The sequence below is a fragment of the Dysidea avara genome, chromosome 8 (genome assembly GCF_963678975.1).
Source record: "Dysidea avara chromosome 8, odDysAvar1.4, whole genome shotgun sequence".
Classification (NCBI taxonomy): domain Eukaryota; kingdom Metazoa; phylum Porifera; class Demospongiae; order Dictyoceratida; family Dysideidae; genus Dysidea; species Dysidea avara.
The window spans coordinates 27,566,121-27,588,958 of record NC_089279.1 but is presented as its reverse complement, the minus strand read 5'-3'; the positions used below and the strand labels follow the sequence as shown (position 1 = coordinate 27,588,958).

The 22,838-nt window shown below is 38.0% G+C and overlaps 2 protein-coding genes and 1 non-coding gene across 3 annotated transcripts in view; 1 reads left to right on the top strand and 2 right to left on the bottom strand.

Moving 5' to 3' along the window:
* Positions 1–4,019: 4,019 nt before the first annotated feature.
* Positions 4,020–18,132, bottom strand: LOC136264503 (uncharacterized). The gene is made up of 6 exons (XM_066059261.1): positions 18,006–18,132; positions 5,740–5,830; positions 5,639–5,690; positions 5,419–5,534; positions 5,247–5,373; positions 4,020–4,678 (listed from the first exon to the last, which is right to left on the bottom strand). The coding sequence occupies exons 2-6, from the start codon at positions 5,787–5,789 to the stop codon at positions 4,136–4,138; spliced, it is 888 nt and encodes a 295-aa protein (XP_065915333.1). The 5' UTR covers positions 5,790–5,830; positions 18,006–18,132; the 3' UTR covers positions 4,020–4,135.
* Positions 17,434–17,624, bottom strand: LOC136265265 (U2 spliceosomal RNA). Its single transcript, XR_010705459.1, has one exon. It is a non-coding gene; the product is annotated as a U2 spliceosomal RNA (small nuclear RNA).
* LOC136264499 (mitochondrial inner membrane m-AAA protease component paraplegin-like) overlaps positions 17,776–22,838 on the top strand; it is a 27,149-nt gene continuing 22,086 nt past the window's right edge. Inside the window, exon 1 of the mRNA XM_066059254.1 lies at positions 17,776–17,851. The gene's annotated coding sequence lies outside the window, so the exon portion shown is untranslated. The remainder of the gene's footprint in view (positions 17,852–22,838) is intronic.

Genomic DNA, 22,838 nt, shown 5'->3' with positions numbered 1-22,838 from the left:
AATTCATACATGTCATGGCTGATTAATGTTTTATTACAGTTTGCAAATATGCATGCATGGTAGAATGAATTGCAAAGTAAATAGCTAAACCAAAAAGTATCCCATAATAGCATGCAACACTAAACATAGTGCAATGGCCCAATTTTCAGTGTAAATAATATTAAACTATAGCTATTTGAAATAAGCTGGAAGCACAACACAAGTGAGCAACAAACCTTGCAGTCGTATCAGTAACATACAGTATATCATGTCTTTAAACTTCAATTATAAACTTCACAAATAAAGCACTCTGTTCATCATGTTTTAAAAATAATTCTGACACGGATATGTATGTATAGGTTTGCATATGTATGTATAATAACATGAGGAAAATAGTTGTTTTATACTGTTTAGATTTACTGTGATATGACAATTGGTGGTGGAGGATGGACTCTTGTTTGGCAACACACTTACATGTAGTACAATCCACTTTATACTAAGATGTTCTACTACTCTGACTACAATCAACCTTGTGTCAAGGATGCTAGTCATTAGGCACCAGCCTATTATGCTTTTAATTTTGCCCATTATGCTATGCTGCAGTGCTCAAAAATTTAACCTATTATGCTCAAAATTATGCTCATACTTTTAACCCCAACCTCCAGGGTTAACTAATAATTTTATGCTTTATACAGCATATGGATGACAATAATATTTGGCCTGAAAGCAATTGTTTACAGTTAACCATTGAAAAATAATTTATTTGCAGCCAAATATAACTACTTCATTAGGCTACAGACCATGCACTATATATCTTCCTTTTCAGTATGTAGGAAAGCAGTGATATGGCTACACAAGACTTTACAGATATTCAATCTTTTTCCATGATGTGCATTTTTCACTGATAATATTTTACATTATGCTAGCATTATGCTTGATGCTTCTAAGCACCTATTATGTTAAAAATTATGCCAGCATAATAGGCTGGTGCCTACTAGTCATCAGGAATGGTGTAATGTACCTAACAAAACTCGTTTCAACCCCACTGAACAAATGATAGTAGCATATCACAAAGGAACAATAGTTTATGCATAATAAATCACAATATCATTACCATTGGACTGGAGGTATACAGTACTACTTGATGCTAAGAAGGTGGTAGACAAGTGTACAAGAAGTAATGGAGTACCACCAGCACCATCTGTAAAATTGAAAATGGGATATTTTTGGTGTCACATTTGACAAAGTATCTCCCACTGACCATTACAGGAATTGTGACGCATATAACACAGGATCTACTTTGACAAATCCAGTATATAGATTGCCAATGACACGATTGCAGGATTCTAAACACCATTTCCAGCAAAGATTATAACACTGACATGACCACTGTATATCCATTAATCAATGATGTTGGCTAGCTGTAACTGCTGCCATCTGCTGAGCCATTAAATTTTATACCACATTGTAAGGTACTATAATTATAATAACAGCATTGTGCATGCACAGAGATATAGTGTAAATTTATCTTCAGCATACGTATATTAGAACACATAGCTATTTATGCAGCAACATAATATCTATTGGATGAGTAGCTTTCTTGCGTGCATATACATGCAAGCACTAAGCTGCTGCGGTGTGCAAAGACAGAGTATTTCTTTAGATGTATATATAACTACATATGATCATTAATCATTTGTATATTAATGAAATACATACATGTAAGTTTTGATAGGATACAAACTGGACGTTTGCATGGGAAAGGGTCTAAGGTATATGTACAATAACATGATAACAGATTAACAGCAAAATATAGTTTTCTACGCACACTCGATTCCCTCACCAAGTCAAATGCTTCTCCTACAGTATACCACCCATGTCCATGTACTAGGGGCAGAGAACAGTACTCAAAAGTGGGGAAGAGGGCAAGTCATGTGCATGGGGTGGCTGTAAGTTATATATACAAAGTATTATAAAGTTAAGGACACTATAACATACGAAGCATGCCAATACTAAGGAGATCTAGGGACATGCCCCCACAGAAAATTTAAAAAAATTGTATGCTGATTTGAGAGCATTTTCAGTGGTACGTGTGTACTTGAATCAAGCCCAACTTGAAGATACTCCTATAATATTAATCATTAAAATACTGTACACTTAGATACAAAACTAAATGAAGGCATTTCAGATAGACTCATACTCTTGATATAGATATATGTATTAATGGAGACAAACTGAATTAATTGTATAGCAGTACCAACTTATGTTACGCTGAATGTTCTATTAGAGTAGTTATAGATGACTGCTCTATTAGAATATCTTGGTCTCGTACACTCGCAGCAAATCAACTGTTGTACTCATTAACCAACTTACTTTGCCTATGATTTGTGCTAAAGGTTATGCAAGAATGGAATACATTTTGAGTGATTCATTTTTCTCTTACATCACCACTAATGCTATAATATTATGATGGCAGTTCAGAAGATTAGATGAATCATAGCCTTTGATAATAGCCTTTACTTTGCAACTAGGCACTGAAAAAAAGAGAAGGGGGAGTAGTACTCCCCCCCTCCATTTCTCTGTCCCTGCTGGGTGCTAAATTATAAAAATACAAAAGTAGAAATGGCACCAGAGGCAGACAGCACCTAGTAATCCTGCAAGTGTAGTAGACATGCTACAAAACATGATGGGGGATACTCTAGCACCTAGTAATCCTGCAAGTGTAGTAGACATGCTACAAAACATGATGGGGGATACTCTATAGTAATAGTATTAGTTCGTAATTAATAAAGACACCTCCTTTCAAAGGACAAAAATAAATCCCCAAATAGTGCATGTTCATCTTAGAGGGATTCCATGCACAGAAAGATATAAAAGGAGTCGTGCTAAGCTAATAGTGTAACCCTTATAATTATTATGATGCAGTATTTTCATGAAGTAGGGGCTCAAAAGAGACTATATAGTTGTAACCAAACATCTAGTTGCTGCTCTGCTCTAGACTTTTGGCTAGTTGTAAATTGTGTTGGGGATATGTAGGACCAGGTGTCCTACAGACCTTCAGCACTTGTGCTGTAAAGCATTAATAAATAAATAAATAAATAAATATGTAGAGGAATTGATGTGTAGATTGATTATATTGATTGGATTGGTATTGATATGTAGAGAGATTGCATTGATCAACAATTATCAGATTCTACAACATCTGTGACCTCACCACAAACCACAGAGTATCAATTGTGTCACAACTAAAAGTTCTGAATGAGAAGATGAACTTGACAGAAGTATGTTGCTGCACAATCAGTCAAACAGTATGGTAGCTCTGTTTAGTAGGCTAAAATGAATGGTGTCATGGAAATACGTTCCAGGACGCAACAGTCTGACTGGACCATTTGCTAAAATAAAGCCAGGGGTGGATCTAGGGGGTTCAAAGGGTTCCATACAACCCACCTTTTTGGAAGAGCATACTGCATACCTACCATACTGCAACATTTATGCTTGACTCACAATGCTTATTCAATAAGATTCAGTCGATCTGAATTTGCAAAAAAATTTTCCTTTGAGGGAATTCCCTCATACCCCCTAGATAAAGCATGCTCCTCGTATTGAGTGTGCTTCTCACACTACGCCACTAGTTGTATCAACCAGTTGACACATTTTTAGCCCCCACTATAGATGCTCAAAGCTCAGCACCACTCCTTGGGAGATCCTAAATCTGCCCCTGTGTGTTGCATGTGTTTTGTGTAGTATAATAGTGTCTGTGTCTCTGTGTGTATGATGTGTGTATATATGTGTATGTGTGCATATGAGTACTGTAATGTACAGCTAAAACCATACAGTTAAACATCATTTATACACTATAGACTCTTGGAGTACGTAGGTGAATATCCAGATTCTTCCCTTCATGCAAATTATTTACATACAGATTAATGGTCATAGTCACCTAAAGTGATACAATGTCTTTGCACACTGCAGCAGTTAAACTCTTACATGCATGTAAGAAAGCTATACTTATCCAATAGACATTATGTTGCTACAATGCATAAATATAATAATATATGGTTTAATTTACACTGCAGATCAACCATTCTATGCATACAAAACCGTTGCTATGATTATAGAACTATGTATAAATGGCAGCAGTTACAGCCAACATCAGTTAACGGACATACATGGCAACGACCATGTTAGTGCTATATGCTTTGCTGGAAATGGTGGTTGGCATTCTGCAATCATGCCATCGACAATCTACTGGATTTGTCAGAGTAGATCCTACATTATATGTGTTGCAATTGTTATAATGGAGAGTGGGAGATACTTTGTCAAATGTGAGGCCAAATATTCCATTTCGACTTACAGATGGTGCTGGTGGAACTCCATTACTTCTTGTACACTGATCTACCACTTTCTTAGCATCAAGTAGTATACCTCCTGTCCAGTGGTAATCAATATTGCGATTGAAATAACCTTTATATGCATAAACTATTGTTCCTTTGTGATATGCTACTGTCATTTGTTCAGTGGGGTTGAAACGAGTTTTGTTAGGCACATTACACCATTCCTGATGGCTAGCATCCTTGACACAAGGTTGATTGTAGTCAGAGTAGTAGAACATCTTAGTATAAAGTGGATTGTACTTCATGTAGGTGTGTTGCCAAATAAGAGTCCATCCTCCACCATCAATTGTCATGTCACAGTAAATCTAAGCAAGACAACAAGTAGCTATTTCTCTCATACGCAAACCTATCTGTATCAATATTATTATCAATATATTTCCTATATACAAGCAATACTACAACATGATAAAAAGAGTACTTTATTTGTGAAGTTTACAATCAAGGTTTAGCTATAATATGTTGTTGATAACTAGTTTGACATTCACTTGTGCTGCACTTCTAGATTATTCTAAATATAGCTTATAACATTGGCACCCATATAATGCTAAAACATAGAAATTGACCATTGTGATTTGTTTCGGTTTTGCAAGCCATTATGGGATACATGTCAATGTATGTGCTTTGAAATTCATTCTACCGTGTATATTTGCAAATTGTGTACATACAGTAATTAAATGTTAATCAACCATGACATGTATGAATCAGGAGATGGACCATATTTAGGTAAATTTTTAAAAAAACATGATTTAGGTACACAGCTACGTATAAGTGAATAGACAATGTAAACACATGAAACCTTGCTGCAAGGAGACTGTGTTAGCTGTTAAACCAATCCTACATCATTTAACCACAAAATGTGTATATGTAGCACACCTGCATATCCTGTACCCAGTAGACTCCACTTTCAGGAGATCTGGTACAATCAGTAGACAATGCTTCTTTGATTTGTTTGCAGTTTGTAGCACTAAGTTCCTTAGTTTTCCCAATGGACGGTGACAACCTGTATAAGTTTTGTTGAAATCACTCCTATGGGTAGTTAACTTACTCAAATGGGGTCCATATTCTACTCTTACATATCCAAATGACTAAAGGATCAACTGGATTGTAAACACTTTCTGCTTCATTATCACTAGTACACTGTTTAGTAGGAGTAGTGGAACGCTATTTAGGAAATGATCAACATTAATTTTATTCTCCACACAAGCAGTTACTACTTATGGCAAAGCATAAATACCCAATCACCGTGTGTGTGTGTGTTTAAGTACCTTGGTTACTGTTGACATAAGTCCACTTGGTGGATCTGGTAATGTAGCGTGGCTAAAGTATATAAGATGTTTCTTGTTAAATAATAAGACAAATTCCTTACCTTAATTTAAGCAAAGCCAACACAATGAGAAGACCATTTATCAATGTCATGTTGATTTTCAAGTAATCACACAAACGTGTACGTATCTAAACTACACAGAATAGACAAAACTGTTTGTCCACTTGTTTGGCACAGTCATTTATAGCACTTGTGGGGCTGAAACCAGCTGGTGCATGTGATTAAGACAAGGCTTCATGCATAAACAATGGATATAATGATGAGTATCTAGAAGGATGCAAACTTTTGGTGCATTTATATTCTACAAAATATGCTTACTATTCTTAGATGCACTTCCACACAATAATTTCAGCTATGACTATATATAGCTATAGTATATTTTCTATACAATTCCACTTCACTATTAATTTATATCATCAACTACTACTATACAGGTATAATATATGTAGCAGATGATATTCACTATGAACAAGATGTTGGTACATTGCACTGTACATTAACATGATTACAGATTAACAACTTATACACAGCAATAACTCAAGTCAAAGTTTCTCCTACACCATGCACCCATGTCCACCCCATACTCAACAATCTTGCAGTTTCTGGGGCGTACCATGCAAACTGAAATAAAAGTAAAGATGGTACAGAGACAGGATAGAATGTGATTGGTAATTGTACAAGTGTGTTGGACATGCTACAATGGGACACTCTATAAATGCTACAATGGCCTACATGAAAATTTTTTGAATATTCTGTTGACTGCTCTCGTATAGAAAATTCAATTGCACTATTGGAGTATATTGACCATGATACAATATTTGTAGAGACATACTAAGCAATCAAATGAACATTCAAATCATTTGTCCAAACCCTGTATAATCACAAGTACATATATTATATCAAATGTGTTTCATATTGATCAATTCCATAAAACACTCTAACAGAACACTCATGTCCATCTAATTTAATTAGCGCACTCTACGGTTATCTTGAATGTAGTTAATAGCAGCTTCCACAACTGAAGCAGGTATATATGCATCAATCATTTTTTTAAAATCATGGGTAGATCAATCCTTATATCTTTAGGGTCATTATCAGGATATGCAAGCTTTTAAAGCAAGCAAAATGGGCCGACGTCTATATAGTCATTTTGCTTATTACAATACATGCATCTCTTACTCTTATAACTATACATCGTGTAACTATAGCCGGTAAATCCAGTCAGAAAAATCATAATTATTTAGATTGAATATGAAGATCCCATGCAGCACACTGCACCTTGGTACACCAGATTACAACCTTCGCTGGAAGGGTAAGGCCTAGAACCCAGCCTCCTTTTGTATGTCACTATATACATGATGCTCCATTATATCATATTGCATGATAATCACATGTAGAATAATTCCTATATAACACAGTGGCAGATTTAGGGGTGGAAAAAGGGTCACAGTATATATAGTAAGAAAAACGTAACCTAAAGGTGAGCCATTAAAAGTGAGCCAGTTTTGACAGAAGCTCTTTGACACCTGCTTCTTTGAAATGAATGTAGTACAATTAGTTCAGGCTCATTTGTGATGGTTTCTTCTCCCTTTATTAATTTTATTCTTGGTTTAACCCTGCAAGACTTCTAAGGTGCAACATTGCCTTCTTTGAAACACCACAAATCCACAGGCCACCTGTTGGTGGTTTTGTTACAAAAGTAGTAAGCAGCAGTTGATCTCTTACTGGTACTACTCATTTTATGCAGCTGTCACAGGTACTATATAGTCTAGTGAATTTGCAAGAGGTCTGACACCACCCAAAAATAGTGTGTAACATTCCAAATCTCACCATTTTTTTTGCAAAAATTCCAGATTCCAGACTAAGATTCCAGAGTACAAATTTTGAAATTTACATAGCTAGCTACACTTTTATGTAGTTGGCTGGCTTCCAGGACAATTAGATTACTGGTGAAAAAATGCACAGTGCTCACGAGACTAAACTGAAATGCAACACAACACACGAAATAATTTACACAGTATAATTTACAATAAATATATGAAAATGATCGGACTTGTAAAAGACTTGTCGAGATTCCATTTTATCAGAAGATTCCAGATTCTTGATCAAGATTCCAAATTCCATTTTGGGATTCCAAGTGATCTGTTTTTACCTTCTGACAATCGGCAACTACCGTTCTTCCTTGCCAGAGCAGCATACAGTGTACAAATAAATTACACATAGCTAGCTAACAAGTACAAAACCTAACACGATACAAAATAAATACATGGACACAATACACAACAAACAAATGCAACACCTTAAAGCAAATTACATAAATGATTTAACAGAATTGCACCAAAACAAAATAACCACTGTTGTTAATAGCAACAGTAAAATTCTCACCAACCACCAAAAAAGAAATGACTGTTGTTGTTGTTAATAGCAACAGTAAAATTAGACTGTGTTTAAATTCTAGTTGGTGTTGACCCAGTGAATTTGTTTAATAAGAACAGAAGCCCATGTGGTTGGTGACATTTCAACATTATTATTATTATTATTATTATTATATAGTGGTGCTCCATATAAGGTAATTTTAAATTTCGGTCACTATTGCCACACAGCCTCATGGAAGTTTCACACTCCTTTGTGCCTTTGACGCTTATAAACTCCTGTGCAAAGCCTATGGTATTTCTTGAATCATAACAAATAGTGCACTTGTATGGTCTTTTAAGGTGGCTCAGTATAGATTCTGTATGGCTTCACCGTGAAATTTACAGGGCCTGAAACAAGCAAGCTATCACCATAAAGTACCTTGTACTAATAGAAATCAATGAAGTATTTGTTCTCTACCCTATAGCTACACCAAACAGGAGCTCTCTGGAATGTGTGTAGTGGGAGTTCCAAGTTTAGCACTTCAGTTTAGCACTTCAGTAATATATATGAGGCATGATGATGTACAAGCTTTCAAGCTAAGCCATGCATGGCTGTCATAGTTATACCACAGATAATATAAGCTCCATACTGATATTTCACATTTTAGTGGTAAATACTTGCAAGATACTCTAACTAATCAATGAGAGTAATCAACTACTGACTCAAACAGAACCGTTACTTTTTTACTAACTGTGGGTAGTTACTAACTGTGGGTAGACTTAACAACACAGTAAAAATCCTCTAAAACACCATCTCAGAGCATATGATATTTAAATTTTCCTGTCGGCATATGTACAGTGTACGACACTATACATACATACATACATACATACATACATACATACATACATACATACATACATACATACATACATACATACATATCTCAGGTTATCTCGGGTTACAGATCTCGGATTGGCACTTGTTCACACTACTGCATCTGACACAAGCTCAATAGTGCAAGAGCCAAACAATAATTAGCTAAGACAAGCGCACGAGCTTTTGATTATTTAGGCGCTTAATAAAAAGGCACTAGAATTGTAACGAGGAAGCATAGTACCAGCTAAAATAAGTCGTACAATGTTATAGTCACCATGCTTAAGCTATTGGGTGCTCCTTTCACCAGGAATATTAACGCATCATTCAAGCATAACTGCCACAAAATCTACCAGAACTTGGTTAATGGCTTTTTTCAGTGATCCCTTCTTGTTTCGTGGCTTTTTCAGTCATTCTATTCCCTTTTTAAAATTTTTTAATTTTTTATTCATTAGTGGAAGGATAAAATTAGTAAGACAGAGGCACACATTATCAATATGCCAAAGGTTTCTTCTGAAGTGAATTTGAAGTGTTTCTGTGAAAGAAGTAGGGCCATAGCTGTAGCCACTTTTCCATTGCGCTTGACTGAACGCATCAGGCAGACAAAAATTCCATTGAATATTTTTTTTATAATTCTATAGCAACTTGACGAAAACATTTTCAGTCGATTTGAAGGCACTTTTGAGCTAGATATTACCCAACATTACTGTCATGTTATCATGAGGGGAAATTAATGCAGATTTTCGGGTGATATTTTATCACCAACTACTTCATCATCCCTACTGTACAGTACTATGATAGTGAGAGAGAGTGTTTAACTGTAAATGCAGCCTGTACAAAATCTCTCTACACAAGAGTTAATAGTAGTGGCCATTGATCTTTGGTGAAATTGACACCTTTTAGAACTGTTGTTAGGTGTTGAGAATGGCTGATAGGTGTTGAGAACGGCTGATAGATGTTGAATAAAGTAAAGGCTTTGCTCTACTGTCTATTTTACATTGAAAGTGTCTTAGTTAGACACTCTCCCTCACTAATTAGCATTACGAACTGTCGGCTACATACATGTATCTTGTTCAGTTTGAAGTTGGAGTTTCAAAGTCCACTTTAACTGTGTGGCTTTAACACTTTTGTAATCAACTTTTAATATAGTGTGGCCTTAACGTCTATATAATTGCTGCCCAGTTGTAGCCCGGTCTACATTCAGGTGTATCCCGGCTAGCTGGGTTACATGCGAAATATAGCTTGGGAAACTCCTTTGATCTGAGGTGTGAAGGTGTTACATGTTATAGTTATATCATGGTTATTGACATGAGTCTGAGGTGAAGCCAAGAATGAGTGTTGATAGCTAATATATTCACCTGAATAATTCAGATTGCCAGCCATTCTGAGATTAATGTCACTTTCCATGTAGTACATGTATAGCATCTGGATAAGGGAGGTCCCTTGTTGTAGGCTCCCTAGTACTCTCACAATTGTAGGCTATGTGGCTGGCCTCATGAGTTGTGGATATGGATGAACAGTAAGCATTTAAAGAGACCTTGATCATAGAGCTCTGCTAAGAAGTTAGCTACATCACTTATACAACCTGGAAAGGGAGTTCACCACACCTGCAGGTCCATTTAGCAAAAGAGCAATTGTAGGACTTTGTGGATTTGTCCCTCCATAATGATAGGTCAGAGACTGTAGCTGTCTCAAAAAGGTGGCTGCCTTCACATTGTTAGCACATATAACCTACACAGTTGACTGTGAGGTGATGTTAACTAGATTGCTCTGACACTCTGGCTGTATTGTGTCTGGTGACTGCGGAATGAGAACTGGTGCTCTGATCAACATAGAGGCATTAATGACCAAACTGCTACTCAATCTCAGCATCTCAATAACTGGCTTGAGAACCTATGTGAATACCTTCAGGGAAGTGTATAGATGACCAAATGGGAGGCAAATGAACTGGTAAGCCTTCTTCTCTACCATGAATATATAGGAGAGGATAGCTCAATTGAGATACTATATTGACGTCACAAGAAAGTGTCCCTTGGCCATCCAGTTATTCCTCCAAAGGAGAGTTTGACTGAGTGTAGCGACCCTCCCTCTTGAAATACTCTGATTTCACATATCTGTTGACGTGTTTTAAGTTTATAACTGGTCTCTGACTGTCATCTCTCTTGGGTACTATGAAGTAGGTTCCCTCTGTTGGATTGGTAACCTGCTTTACAGGAGAGACTGAATGGTCACAGCTCATGAGTCAGAGGTTTCCAAATCTGCTGGAATGAAGGCTTCAACCTGTAAAGGTCTGATTGTGGTGATGAGAAATATACCTCTCTGAGTTACCTGGATCAAGGTGGATCTTTTGGCTGCAGGGAGAGAGATGTAGGCTTGGCCCAGAATAGTGAACTGGGAGAAGCTCAACAGTATTATACTGTTAGTTGAAGCATCTCTGATGTTTAGTGTTAATGATGTGTTCACTGACATCAGCTGAATGTCTTCTTTTGAAGTGTGACCTCTGACACTTGTTGATAATGTGTATGTTCTGACACTTTTGGGCTTAGGTTTATGTTTCAACACCATGGCTTCCCTGATTTTGGACCCTATACACCTGCTCTGGGTGCCTTTTGAAGATGCTTTGATACATTTATTAATTTTGTCATATGAAGAACAAAGGTATAATGTTACAGGGTCCATTGGCCAGTTACTGTTGAAGATGTTTTCCTGCCTGAGTGAATTTATATTTCTTGTTTCCTCTGTCCCTATGACTACTGCCTCCTTTGACTGTAGGGGATGGCTCTTCCAAAAAGAAGAGCCTGGTAGCTTGAAAGCTGGGGCTGCCTGAATGCCTCTATATGATCTGTCATCTTTTCCTGGAATGAGTCCCCCAACCAATTGAAGTGGCTTTAAAGTTGTTTCATGTGCTACCAGTGGAGCTAGCTCCTTGTTCAGACAGGAGGAGGCCTTGAGACGACATTCAACTGAAATTTGAGCTGAAGCATTTCCCAGGAGTTTTTTAGACCTTTTTGTGCAGACTCTGCTGCATCCCTGGAGTTTAGGGATCCTGACCTAGCAGACTCCATCGAGGTATGGCTGCATCCAGGGCATATCCTTAAAGGCCAGCTAAGTTTCTATCCGCTGCCTTTGCCCCAGTTGGCTGTCTGAACCTACCCAAACATTTTCATTAACAAATGCTGCAGAGCTCTATTTTTCGAAAAATTTCCTTGGGAGAGCATGGCATGCCCCCAGATGTCCCTGGTACCAGCATGCTGGGAGGTGTACGCACACCTTGATGGCTTCACAGGAGAGAGAGCTTGCCCCCCTACCCTTTTGTAAATCCTCCCTGTGCTCCTCTATCGTGGTGACTCTAGCCCAGATCCTCTATACATTGCTGCATAGACTGGCATGATTCACCATAATATCATTCTGGAGCAAGTGCAACAGAGAAGTTACAGATGAATCTTGGGAATGGTTCTGTCGATGATGGCGGTACTTCTTATGACTGCTTTGGTGTTGGCTGCGATCCAGTGCATTCGAGGAGCACATTCACCCATTGGCATCTTTAGTAGGACTCCACCACCAATGGATCTTGTAAGAGTAGAGTCCCACTTAACTTAATAATGCTTGGGCCTTGTCTCCTTGTTGGCCCTTTATTCAGTTGACCAGCACATGCCATCACTGCTGGGGGTGGTTGGCTAGGGCAGTCCATCAAGCCCGGGAAAAAAAATCATGTGCTATCGCTAAATCAACACTTTTCGCTGTCTGCAAAGATGAATGGGACACAAAGGAGGACACTGGTAAGTCCATGAAAAATGCATTGTACATACTGCGGTATGCCAAAAGGTACCTGTCGAGACGAAGCAATGCAAACAGTAAAAAAATCCAGCCTGTAGCCTTAGCCGTTATAGAGTTACGCTTGTCTGAAGGCATCAGTCAGTCAGTTACTTACTTACTCAGTCAGTAGAAATTCTGATACCTAAATTATTTTTAAAATTCCGTAGCAGCTTGTTGAAAGCGTTTCGGGTCAATCTGAAAGCTTGTTAGGGCTTAGTTTCACCTAACTAATACTGCATGATCGTCGTTAAGGGAAATTGAGGCTGTTTTTTTGGGTGATATTATTTTGTGGGCCACGCCTACTCCTTTGTGGCACTACTATACACTACTATCATAGTGTATGATACTATCGTAGTGTATGATTAACTGTAACTACTTGTATTTTTACCTATTCTGTGGTATGACAGTAATGCTACTTAATTCCTTTAGGTCAGCTCATGATAATGGAAGTTTTACAGGTGACCAAAACAGCTGGTGGCATAACGTGGGCAGTTCCTGATTTACATGGCTCAACAGCATCTGATAGATGTGCTGAGCTACACGTAGTTGCTAGTTAGAATGGGGAGGATGATTGAAACAAATTTAAGAGGTGATGTTTACACACACACACACACACTCGCACACAGCAAAGCCTTCAGCTCCTGTGCTCAGTGAACCAACACTATAACACCTGTGTGCTACTCAGGTGCTGTGACTCTGCACAGGAAAATCCTATGGGGACAGGACTAGTGGCTGTACCATATCTCATAGGCGAAGGTGTGGACACCTGAAGCAGGAGCCCATAAGCACCGCAAGGCACAAAGGAGTGTTTAACTAGTAAATCACACCTTTGGTGATTTTTGTACCCAGCACTACCTTATTCAGCAAACCAATAATAGGATCTAATTAGATGTGCATTTTATTGGCTTCAATAACACAGGTTTGTTATGGCTTCTTGATAAAATTGCGATCCAATCTTAATTGAGTATGACTTTGTCAAAACAAATTAAATCCACTAGAAACAATGGGGTGGATACAGTGATGAAGATGCTACACCTTGAAGTGTTCTGAAGTCACTATGGAGTTGCACTTACAGATGATACAAAGACACCAGCTAAGTGTAATAACCAATGAAACCATGCTTGCGGCGTTTATGGGTTCCTGCCTGAAGTCTCACCTGGACCTGAACCTTATGTGATAAATGGGAAATTCACATTTGCTTCCCCAGTTAGCACCATGTTACCAGGTTCCCATTCAACAGCTGGGTAGACTTGAGCAATGTAAGTAAAGTTTCTTGGTCAAGAAAATAACAGCAATTGGGCATCAAACCTGAAACCATTCAATTACCAGACTGCATGATGTTCTAACTACTTCACTATGCTGCCTCAGAACACACACACACACACACACACACACACACACACACACACACACACTAGCACGCACTATACACACTCATGCACACACAGAGGTGAGGATGTGTTCACCTGACGTCCCACCTGAGCCCGTAACCATTATGTGATACATGGACAACTGGCATTTGCTTCCCCAGTTACTGGCAGTTAGCACCAAGTTACCTGGTTCCCATTTAACAGCTAGGTAGACTTAGCAATGTAAGAAATGTTTCTTGCAACAGTATTTATGCATCAAACCTGGAACCTTTCTACAGTGGAACCTGTTAATCAGGACACTTGAAAATGAGGACACCTGTATAATCTGGACACATGGTAATGGCCCCAAAATCTCTGTTAGCATGCAATTTAACCTGGAAAATCAGGACACCTTGATAATCAGAACACTTTTGTTTGGTCCCAAGGAGTCCTTAATACACAGGTTTCACTGTATTACCGGGCTGGTGTTTTGACCGTTACATCAGAACACACACACATGCTACACACACACACACACACACACACGCACACCCACATGCACTCTACTACTTAGCGATACTGTTTCTCATTGAATGTATATTTATATAGGTCCTGGTATAAGAATTAAAAGTTTGAATCAGGTGAGATATGTAGACATGACTTTGTTTCACATCAGAGACATAATAATGCTTATCAGGACTGGAAACGCAAGTTGTGCACATAACAATTTTATATCTAGTTACCTGTACAGTGGGCGGTGAAGTTATCTGTGTTTCACCTTCTCTACTTTCTGGGCATAGCAGACTGCTTTGTATAATAATTACAGCAGAAAATATTACATTACCACAGTATAGAAATAGCTAGTATTTTATATTGTCACTCAGAGTTGAAACTGAAGTTATATTGGGCCATGTCACCCATAACTAAGTGTATAGCTGCCTCGACAGCTGCATTGGAACACTCCTAGATATCTAGTGAAACTTGAGTTAGGCCATTTTGGGGTTATCACAAGCTATAGAAGTGTTTTTTATGTTTGGTCCAGTTGTGATTGGCAAACTGTCATTTTTCGGTATGTTTTAGACAAAGCAATGATTTTGTTCATTGTGTGTTTTGGTTTCCCTTTGGTAAATATGTTGCCCAAACAAAGCCAGCAACCAACCATTTTGAAATTAGGTATGATGACTCATAATGCCTTTTGCTATGTGCTCCGACTATTGATACAACAACATGGAGTTGTCTTCTGCTTACAACAATGATTCTGGACCATGCCATGGTACAATGAGGTGAAATATTACATCAGGAAAAACATGGTAACCGTAACTTCCAAGCATTTCCAATCCTGGTAAGCATTACTATATCTATAACCATGATTGTCTACAGATCAGCATCAGATGTTTGTATAGAGTGTCTGCATACATTCATTCAGAATCAGAAGTGAGTTAATGAAACATCGTAAAGGTCAGTGTGGAACAACCAGCTGCAGTGAGAAGCATTGTTAAGGCCAGTAGTAAGAGGTATGCAATATCATGTTTAACTGACTAACTGGTCAACTGTACCTTATAGGAGAAAAGCAGTTTCAGGAGTAGAGGTGTTTGAGGAAAAATAGGATGATGACTAGCTTCTCTGCTATAAAGTTTTTTTCATCTCCCTAACAACTAAAATTTCAGCATCAAGTGTCCTATGGAGACACTTTACATAATTATAAAGCCCATCCGCCACAGTTTGGCTGTTAGTTGTAAGCAGTTTGTGCAGAGCTTATTTTCACCCTTCCATAGGCCTGTTCCATACAAGTTGTTCCAACAGTATAGCTGACATAATGATTGTTGATCATGAAAAGGTTAATGCAGTGCAGCTGCATGACCTGCAGGATGATTTGATTTGTGTACCTGTGACCTACTGTAAAGCAAGAAATTTTCATAGGATACAATTTTTTTGTGAATTTGTGGATGGCTTATCCACAAGATTTAAAATATTATACAGCCCATCTACAAGTTGTACCATAGCCTAGGGCAAGAAATCATCGTGGAATGCCAAAATTATGGAACAAATTTTGTGGTTGAGACACCAATCTACTTAATCGGCTGTAAAATATTTAATTTCATGGATAAGACATCTGCTAAATTTGCATCCCACTAAAATTTCTAGGCTTACGGTTTCTTACAATAAATGAACTACCATGTTATACTATCCTCTATAGGTCTGTAGTTGCACAGGGCAGCTACCCGTACTCATTAATACAACCACTAGTACACATACGATATTCTAATACTACTCATTACAATGCCCATCCATGAACCCTACACCCAAAAAAAGCTATGCAGAGAATAGGGGCTGCACAGTATACACTATTTTAGATCTACTGATCTGGGAAGAAAACCCAACAGACTTCCCTCTTTTTTTTGTTTTGTTTGCCTACTAGGATCAAGTACACGCCGCCCTCACTACACACAACACAAGAAAAAAAATGTAATGTATGCATTTTGAAAAGCTCCCCTCTGTCCAGTTGCCTGAGAACATAGTTAAGGATCCATTATCACCATCACAGCTTACGACCGGCATCACCACATATCCAGGGTGGGTGGGGAGGTAGCCTGTCTATGAGAAAATACTTACAATTGGTTAATCTTCCCAGTTACCCATCACAACTGAAAGGAGGCTATTTTTCTAATTCACCATGTTCAGCTGCAGAAAATACACTAGCTACGGAGGACAATACAATTCTGCTGATAAGCAACTGAAACAATTATGAAACCCTACAACCGCCTTGACGAGCAATGACGCTGTGTTTTTGTGAGCGCTCACAAAAAAACACAGTGTACTATGGTGCTAATGTGATCAAAGCGGTAACACTTCGTTAGCAAGGGGGAAAGGTCACGTTTTTGCTGACTCCGGCGCTTAACACGAATGAAGAAGACTATACGCCCAACAGTTTAAGTTGAATACCGGCCCATGCAACAGTTTAAATTCTTGAAGGAGCGACAGAGGATGTCCGTGATTGGCATTAGCTAGTACAGTACAATCTTTTGACTCATCTGACTCGTGGCTGACAGACGTACGCAACACTTCATGCTTTTAGTATATTGATGCTGCCGAGGATGCTGCACTGCGTGAATGTTACGTTGATATGTGGTGTAACATTTTGGGAGACTGAGCAAGGGTGTGTGGTATTTAGACGTATTATTAGACTGTACATCTTTTCATTTTGTAGGTTGTATACACGTTTACTCTAGTTTCACAGTGACGTGTACCGAGCACAAGCATAAGTGGGTACCTAGCTGGTAACTACTTACACAGCTCTATCGTGACAATACCATTGTTTTGTTCATCAATGTTCCCCAGAGGGGAGTGAGCCACCCAGGAGGTACTGCAATACCTGGGTAACTCGTGGAGAGGGTGAAGCAAGCTTCAAACTCCTCTCCGAGTTCCACAAATTAGAGTAATATCGAATAGGCTAATAGCCTATGTGTCAGATATTACACTGACAAGAACAGTTATTTCTACTTGATCTTAGCCGATAGGCCGAGAAGCGATAAAGAAAAACTTGGTCTTTCCTTCACTTTTATAGTGGTACCTGCAGATTTTCATTGTGGAATAGAATTTTGACCACATTTCACGTTAGTTGTACGTTTTTCTCAGGTTATTTCTGTAAACTTTTGGATATCTACTATTAACTACTACAATTATTAATTTTACTTGTGGGTTTTAATAAATCTTCTAGATCATTCTTCAACTGGATGCAACTTTGACAATCTTAACAAGTAAGATCGTCTAGTGCTCTTTAATAGTAGCTAAGGTATATTTACAGTATCAGTAGTTGGAGTGACAGCTCGAAACACACACACACATGTACACACACGACTATTAAATATGCGTATGGTCAGTATAATGCAGAACTGATAAGTAAATGGTTACCCATGGACGAGGTGATAGCTAGCACTTAGGCGCTAAACATCTCTGTCACAGTGCTAAATTCCGCCCGTTTCTCATTTCTGTACGCCGGTGTCACCTCTTTTACGGCTTACAGGTGCTAGACTAACTGTCTTTGTCTAAAAGCGTTACACTTTTCGAAGGCTTCGTAGCTAAGTGCTAAACGGGCACCGACTTCTTTTTGCAGCAGTGTGAAAATTCCGCTTTGTGTATATAACACTTCTAGCAGGCTTCTTAGGTGCTAGACATCAACATCTGTGTGACTGCAGCGTGGAATATTGGAATATCGCGTTCCCGTAGAGTGTATAGTCTCGCCCCCCACAGACCGAGACTACACAGGATATATACCGCTTTTCTTGACAGGTACCGGACTTGCTTAAGCTAGATATGCTCCCTATGGTAGAGTAACTCACCTAACATTGGACGGGCTCCAAAATCGGACGGGATTACTCCAGCTACAACAGGAATTTTTCAACAACTTAGATAGTTCAAGGCTGTGGAACTTAACACTCTAGCTACATTTTCAAACTTGATTGAACAGCACTTATAATCTGTGATTGTTTGAGCTTAATCAGCTAATTTTTTCCGGGTTCACCCCTTTTTTCAGTTATATCTACCGGACTACCAGACAAAGAAGCCGAGAAAGTTGTCCAAAGTTATTATTATTATTTGGGGGAAAGGGGCTGATTTTGGTATCATTAGAAAGCAAATTTTTCATAGAATAACACATCCAAAATCCTCTAAAACCCACCTTGGGGAAACTTTTTTATGGCCAATTTAGTATTGAAGCATATGTGACTGGATTCAGGAAAGTGGATCTTCCACACATATCCAATTTACCAACTTTGACAACTCATAACTTCAGATTGGAAAATGGTATTGAAATTTCATCAGTAGCGAGCACCAGCATCACTAAGTAGGTGGAGAAAATTTCAGATTGATATTCAACTTGAACACTAAGTTGTGGTTTCTCAATCGGATGCATTTGCAAACCCATTTTTGCAATCTGGTAATTTGTGACCAACAAAATTGTGTTATCCTTAAATTATTTTTTCATAAGAAACAGTTTCCTTAGCACTTCTGCAACTCTCTCTCCTCCACATTTTGTAACACTAATAATCCATGTTTGCAACAGGAGCATAATATTGCTACCACATGGATTTACAGTGGAAAGCTGGAATTTATATTGTACAAAATTAATATATATGATCTATGGGACTGGTCCCATGTCTATCATCATCGGTTACAGCCTTAATCCTTCTAGCTTCCAGCCCCATATTAAGTTCCCTCCAATGAATAACTTCTCTCCAATGAATAACTTCTTGCATCAGCTAAAACCATTGATCCTGAAAACTCCATCCAACTGCAAGGGTTAGCACACTTTCACAGCTCGCATGTGTAATAACTTTCTGATGCCACCATTTCCATGTACTTTGTTTTGTATACCTGAGACTCCTCAATGACTCAGACTGATTCCCATCAAACTCCAACTTTTTTCAACATATGCAATTGCTGCATTATACAATCCATCATTAACTTTTCAATCATTTGCACATCATTTGATTGCTGATTAGGCTGACTTTACCTATTCAAATGTTGCGGACATTGTATCACAGCCACCCCAAGCATGTGAAAAGAGAACCTACATATGTGCCCAATAACGTCATCATTTTTCCAAATCTTCAAATGTTTTACTACCTCTGAATGAAAAGAGATACGTACTTGTCATGTTCTGCTTCCAGCATGTACCAGTAGCATAAGAATTTCATTGTTGTCATCAGCTACAACATTCACTCTACTTCCTTCAATTGCAAAATTGAAGTGCGCATTGAACCATCAGTATGTCAGAATCTCCATGTGTGCAATCAGTATGTAGGGCTGTCAGCATCTCCAGGTATGTTATGGTATTTGCAGGTGCAGATATTCAGTCAAGTGAATCTATGGAAGCATACAAAAGTCAGGAAGTTTTCTTGCAAATGAAAAGAGCGAACATCAATTGATTGCCCAATATCTGAGAGATGACGGCCAGTTAAGACTTCTGGTGCTAGTCCCATGTCTGTTATCATCAGTTGCATACAGCCTTGATCCTTCTAGTTTCCAGCTCCATTATGGTAATGGATCAAGTTAGTCATTAAGTTCCTTCTGACGAATAACTTGTAGAGATACAAGTTGTGAAAGTGTGTTGCTCTTGCAATCATTTGTACATCATTTTCTTCTTGATTAGGCCAACTTTACCCTGTTCAAATGTCGCAGATGTTGTATCACAGCCACTCCATACAAGCATGCGAAAAGGGAAGATGTAATTATGACGTTACAATAGGACCTATGTGCCCAATAATGTCATCGATTTTCCAATGCTCAAATGTTTCCCAACCTCTGAAAGAAAATATATACTTGCTATGTTCTGGTGCACCATGCAGGAGGACAAGAACATCAGTGTCATCAGCTACAACACACTTTACTTCCTTCAATTGCAAATTGAAGTGCACATTGAACAATCAGTGTGTCAGCATCCAAATTACTCTGATGCACAACTAAATGCAAGCTTTCTACTGCAAATCCATGTGGTAGCAACATTATGTTCTCAGTGTAATCATGGATTAAAGTATGTTGTGGCAGTTGCAGGGGAGAGTGTTGCAGAAGTGCGGAGGAAACTGTTTACAATAATCGTGACAAATATATTTGTTCAGAACTTACATGATAGGCACCTTTTTTATTTCTATAACCAGTCTTATTCTTATTTCATACAGTTAATATTGATTGCAATGGATATCTTATGAGAAAATATTTTAAGGATAATATGTATTTTTGTTAGCCACAAATGACCAGATTTGCAAAAATAGGTCTACCAAATGCATTTAATAAAGAAACCACAACTTAGTGTACAACTTGAATATCAATCTGAAATTTTCTGAAACTAATAAGTGATGTTGGTGCTCACTACTGATCAAATTTCAAGTCAATACCATTTTCCAATCTGAAGTTATGAGTTGTCAAAGTTGGTAAATTGGATATGTGTGGAAGATCCACTTTCCTGAATCCAGTCACATATGCCTCAATACTAAATTGGCCATAAAAAATTTCCCCAAGGTGGATTTTAGAGGATTTTGGATATGTTATTCTATGAAAAATTTGCTTTCTAATGATACCAAAATCAGCTTTCTTCAAAAAAGTTCCGTGTCTAACCTTAAATCTACTGGACTATGGTGGCAGCAACTCTGCAAAGTCATTTCCGATAAATATGTATATTCTGGGGGGAAAGTCGATCCACGGTTTATAAATAACACATCCAATCAACAGTTTTACATGTTCACTTGTTAGATCAACTCATCTACTTTCTAAATATCACCAGTTTATTTAATCAGATCCTTTAAATCGCGAATTACAAACCAAATGAAATGAGACATCACTGGAGTAATAATCGTAACATGAATTTAAGTGTACGGAAGTATACGGTGTATGTAAAAGTATACGGTACACATTTCCCATAAACTTATCTCAAACCGGCAACGTATACTTAATCAAGTTTCCGTATACTTAAATTTATGGTGCAATTATTACTCCAGTGATGTCTCATTTTATTTGATTTGTAATTCACGATTTAAAGGATCTGATTAAATAAACTGGGGATATTTAGAAAGTAGATGAGTTGATCTAACAGTTGAACATGTAAAACTGTTGATTGGGATCTAAGTGTTATTTGTAAACTGTGGGTGTCCGTGAATTAACTTTTTCCGGAATATACGTATTAATCAGAAATGACTTTGCAGGGCTGCTGCCACCAGACAAAGCTGATCTGTTTTAGCTAGCTGTCTACAGCATCCCAGCTACCCTTTCCATATAAAATTTAACTGATATGGAATAGTCAACTTACAAGAACAGCGTCTCACAACACCCCCATAATCTTAATATACACAACTATAGTGTTCCAGTAAAGTGACCACCGCCATGATTATTTGTAGCTATACTGGATTTCCCATATGATATGACTGAACTGAAGAGCCTACAAACACCAACAATTTCAATAAAAAGTGAACATTGTTCTTTGTTTGCTTGTAAGTAGTAACATGCAATCCCAATAAGTGGGTGTGGCTGAGATTACCATGAAGCCTGCATGATAACTGAAAACAGAGCCAGTTATTAATCTGAGAAGGGTACATCTTTACAAGATGTTTATTTCAACCCCTTCATACTCCCCTGAAGTCTATAAATTTCTCCCTTCCTACGTCCCTGAAGTAAAAATTTCCAAGAGTTGGTGCCGCTTGCGTTTGCCATTGGGTCACACAGATCAGCCATGGTGACTTATTATAAAGTTTCAAACTGCATGTCTTAGTATCCAAAAAAGCTTCAGCATACATATAGTCCATAACAGTGCACTCTTCCTTCAAATTTCGTTTCCACTCATCACCTGTGACTCAGTGGATCCTCACTAAACAGAAGAAGTGACTGTTCTATTAGAGAGTATTTTGTTTAGATGTGTATGTTCTATTAGAGTACTTGACCTAGGTAAATCAACACAAATCTGGCAGCTGAACTGCTCTTTTCAAGTTGAGAACAGAGTTGTTTAGAATCCACTATGATTATGTGTATCCTTATTGAGTATGTAAGCATAAAACAGTATTATTGTACTAAGTGTACGTAGTAATCTAGTATACAGTTATTACCAAGTGTCATGAAGTCCGTTGTTACATCTATATAGCATGTCCAACACATTTGTACAAATTCCACTCACATTTTATGCTGCTATTTTTGTACTTTTGATACAATTGTGTTAACATAGTTCCCAGAGGTATGGGTGGGCATAGGAGGAACATTTGA

Coding starts and splice junctions, on each gene's coding strand:
- LOC136264503 (XM_066059261.1), bottom strand. CDS start 5,789: ATGACATTGATAAATGGTCTTCTCATTGTGTTGGCTTTGCTTAAATTA. Junction 5,535..5,638: donor TTATGTCAACAGTAACCAAG/GTACTTAAACAC, acceptor TTTCCTAAATAG/CGTTCCACTACTCCTACTAA. Junction 4,679..5,246: donor ACTGGGTACAGGATATGCAG/GTGTGCTACATA, acceptor TGTCTTGCTTAG/ATTTACTGTGACATGACAAT.